Source organism: Protobothrops mucrosquamatus, unplaced genomic scaffold (assembly GCF_001527695.2).
Source record: "Protobothrops mucrosquamatus isolate PMUCROS unplaced genomic scaffold, P.Mucros_1.0 scaffold320, whole genome shotgun sequence".
In the NCBI taxonomy this organism is placed as follows: Eukaryota; Metazoa; Chordata; class Lepidosauria; order Squamata; family Viperidae; genus Protobothrops; species Protobothrops mucrosquamatus.
This window is the reverse complement of record NW_015386659.1, coordinates 589,433-592,748: the sequence shown is the minus strand read 5'-3', so window position 1 is coordinate 592,748 and position 3,316 is coordinate 589,433. Positions and strand designations below refer to the sequence as shown.

At 38.0% G+C, this 3,316-nt stretch overlaps 1 protein-coding gene across 1 annotated transcript in view; it reads right to left on the bottom strand.

The window, feature by feature from the left end:
* Positions 1-3,316, bottom strand: part of UBA6 (ubiquitin like modifier activating enzyme 6) — a 135,793-nt gene that overhangs the window by 58,694 nt on the left and 73,783 nt on the right. Inside the window, exon 12 of the mRNA XM_015815162.1 lies at positions 1,095-1,171. Coding sequence (XP_015670648.1) covers positions 1,095-1,171 — 77 coding nt within the window. The remainder of the gene's footprint in view (positions 1-1,094; positions 1,172-3,316) is intronic.

Below are 3,316 nucleotides of genomic sequence, written 5' to 3'. Positions count from 1 at the left end.
CTCAGGTTAGTCTGAGTTGCAGGGGGATTTGAGATGGTGAGCTTCGTTGCTGTTGTTTGGCTTCGTGTTCGTGGTCGTGCCACATCTTTATGGTGGGTGTCAGTTTGCTTCATGTATGGATTGGAGGGGTTTAAAGTGGCTAATGATGCAGCTGTGGACTGGCTTCTAGTTTGTGGTCGTGCCTCATCATCTGTGTGGGATTGGGTTTGCTTTTTGCGTGGATGTGTGGTGGTGACATCCTGTGTGGTTTTCGTGAGTGTGGGTCTGGTGTCATTCTTTGTGTTAGGGACTCGTTTGCCAATAAGGGCGGGTTTCCAAATGGCTGGTAGGCGGGAGGTATCATCTTGTTTATTCATGCTGTGTGGGCGTTTTTCTATCTCGATGGCTTCTCTGATTATTTTGTTGTTAAAGTGTTCAGTTTTGGCAATAGTTCTGGTCTTTTTAAAGTCAATTTTATGTCCTGTGGCTTTAAGGGAAGAAGTTGGTTCCTCTTTTCTGACTGAGTTCTAGTGTTCTTCAATGCGTGCATTTATTCTTCTGTTGGTTTGTCCGATGTATGTGGTGGGGCAGGCGGTGCATGGGATTTCATATACTATATGAAATTTACTCCTAGAAGTAACTCCTGCTACTCCTAGAAGCACGAAGCTGAAGACACAAGCCTGAAGATGACGAATGGGACTTCGTGGAAACATCGCCAAGACACTTCCAATTTTACGCGGGAGAAAACCCGAATAACAAAAGACCTACATATATATATATATATATACACATATATATATATAAAATTTGTATGTGTATGGTGCATATATTTTATATATATACATACACACACACATTCTTTTCAAAGAATTTCATTTTTCATTTTTAATGTGTGCCAGTGTGTTCACAAAAAAAGTGACAATGATTATTTATCTTATTTTATCTAAATTAAACCGCTTCAGCTCCATTGTAATAAATAAGACTTTTTAAAAGTTAAGTATCATAAAATTGCAATTTAACTTAATCAAATGAAGAAATAAATCAATATAAAACTATTAAAATTTATACCCACTTAATTATAATATTTATGTAACTATGGTTATAAATGTATTTACCCAATGTTTGGCATGCGAGCAAAACTCTCCTGGAATTCATTCAAAGCAAGCATAGCAATATGAATCTGTAGGGGTGCCTATAAAAAGAACAAATTATGTACAGTATGAGGTCAAGGAAATACAGTTTTCCAAAAGATAACTACATTATGTTGTTATACAACAGAAACAGTAACAAATCTCATGGCACTAAAGTTTAATTGATTTATTATGACATAAGCTTTCACAATTTAAAGCTCACTAAACAAGATACATATTGACAACTTTAATGTTAACAAATCTGACAAAATGGACACTAATCCAAATAAATCCTATTTATTTCTAAAACATGCTACAAAACTCATTTGTTTTTATTCAATTTAATTTACAATAATATCCAACTTGAGTTTCTTTTCCAAATATCTGCTATTTTCTTCTTTGCAAATTTCTGTAAGAGACTAAAATAATTTTACAAGCACATTTTTTCTTTTTCTTTTATTTATTTTTAAATATAATTAATGACTTAAGAGAATAGTCAAGTCAGCAAGCAGTATTCTGGCATTGATATATATAACATTGCTTTTTCTATGTATGGATGTGTTGTGTGTACACATATACTTACACATATACATAAAATTTATAGGGTCTCCCATCTGACAGCAGTAAATCTGAACAGTATACAATGTTTAAAGCTATCATAACTGTATAAACTCATAATGCCCTAATGCAACAATAACCCTCTTAGCTAACTGCTTGCCCCCAAAGACTGGAGGAACAACCAGATGTTCAAAGCCTTATAAAAGGCTAGCAGGGTCAGAGCCACCTAGATCACTGGGGGGGGAATGTTATTCCATGGAGCAAGTATAACCTCAGAAGCCACAAAGGTCTTATGTTGATGCAGTAGCATCAGTAGGTTGATGACACCAAGATCTACATTTTTGCCCTAGAACAACCAAATGTGTCCAATGCCTGGAAGCTGTGTGAGACTGGATGGGGAAAACAGGCTTGGCTCAACTCTGGCAAAACTGAGTAGTTATGGATTTTAAGGCTCCTTAGTTCTGCAAATTTGGCTCATTTAATACCTTTATTGGTGTCCAGCACGCCAAGGGCACCAGCTCCGAGCTCATGAATCCAATCAGCTGCCACCTTCCACTAAGCCACCTGACAACTTTGCCCCTTCAATCTTCCTGCACACTATCACAATGGCTTTGTACTCTTCCAAATCTTGTTGCCATTGAACATCACAACTTTAGCTATTAGGTGTAATACGTTTCCTCCATCTCAAACTAACAACACTCTAGAATCTAGACCACACATGTCAAACTTGCGACGTCACGTGACATCGCGCGATATATTGCGACTTTTCCCCCATTCCCGGCAATGGGGTGGGCGCGGTTTCAGTGTGACCCATCCGGCCCGTGGGCCAGCAGTTTGACATGCCTGATCTAGATCATCCTAATCTACAAGCTCCACAATCACATATCCAACCTCATCATCCTTACCATATATACACACATGTGCACGTAAGTGGATGACTAATATTAAATATTAATATTTATATAAAGCCTGCAAACATGGTTTTACCATCTGATATAGGGATCCAATAAAGGATACGGAATCTATTACAGTGACTATATTGTGACTGTGCAAATTTATACTTTATGGTCTTTTTAAAAAAAAACAACAATTTTTATTGGTTTTTTAATTTCTTAAAACAAAGTATTCAGGACACACCGTGGTGCTGGGGTAATCAAACATCCTAGAACAAAACATATATACATAGTACAATCAATACATCCAATATTCCCTCTCTTTTTCCCTCAAATAGCATAGTGTATTTAAAATATCAAATTCTAGCTTAAATTTATTCAACCTGAACCTGTTTTAAAGCTTTATAAATTTACAATACCATAATCAAATTAACTTTAAATAAAGATATTTTCAATTTAGATATCATGCTGCGGCGTTTGGGTGAGTTGGGAGTGGGAGGCACTGTTATGCGGTGGTTCTCCTCCTTCCTCACCGACCGTACGCAGTCTGTATTGGCAGGTCGACCCCAAGGCCCCTAACTTGTGGGGTGCCACAAGGGTCGGTCCTCTCTCCGCTTCTGTTCAATATTTATGTGAAGCCGCTGGGGGAGATCATCCGTGGCTTTGGGGTGGACTTCCATCAGTACGCTGATGATACTCAGCTGTACATTTCCACCCCGGGCCACCCCAATGATGCCCTTGACGTGATGACCCGAT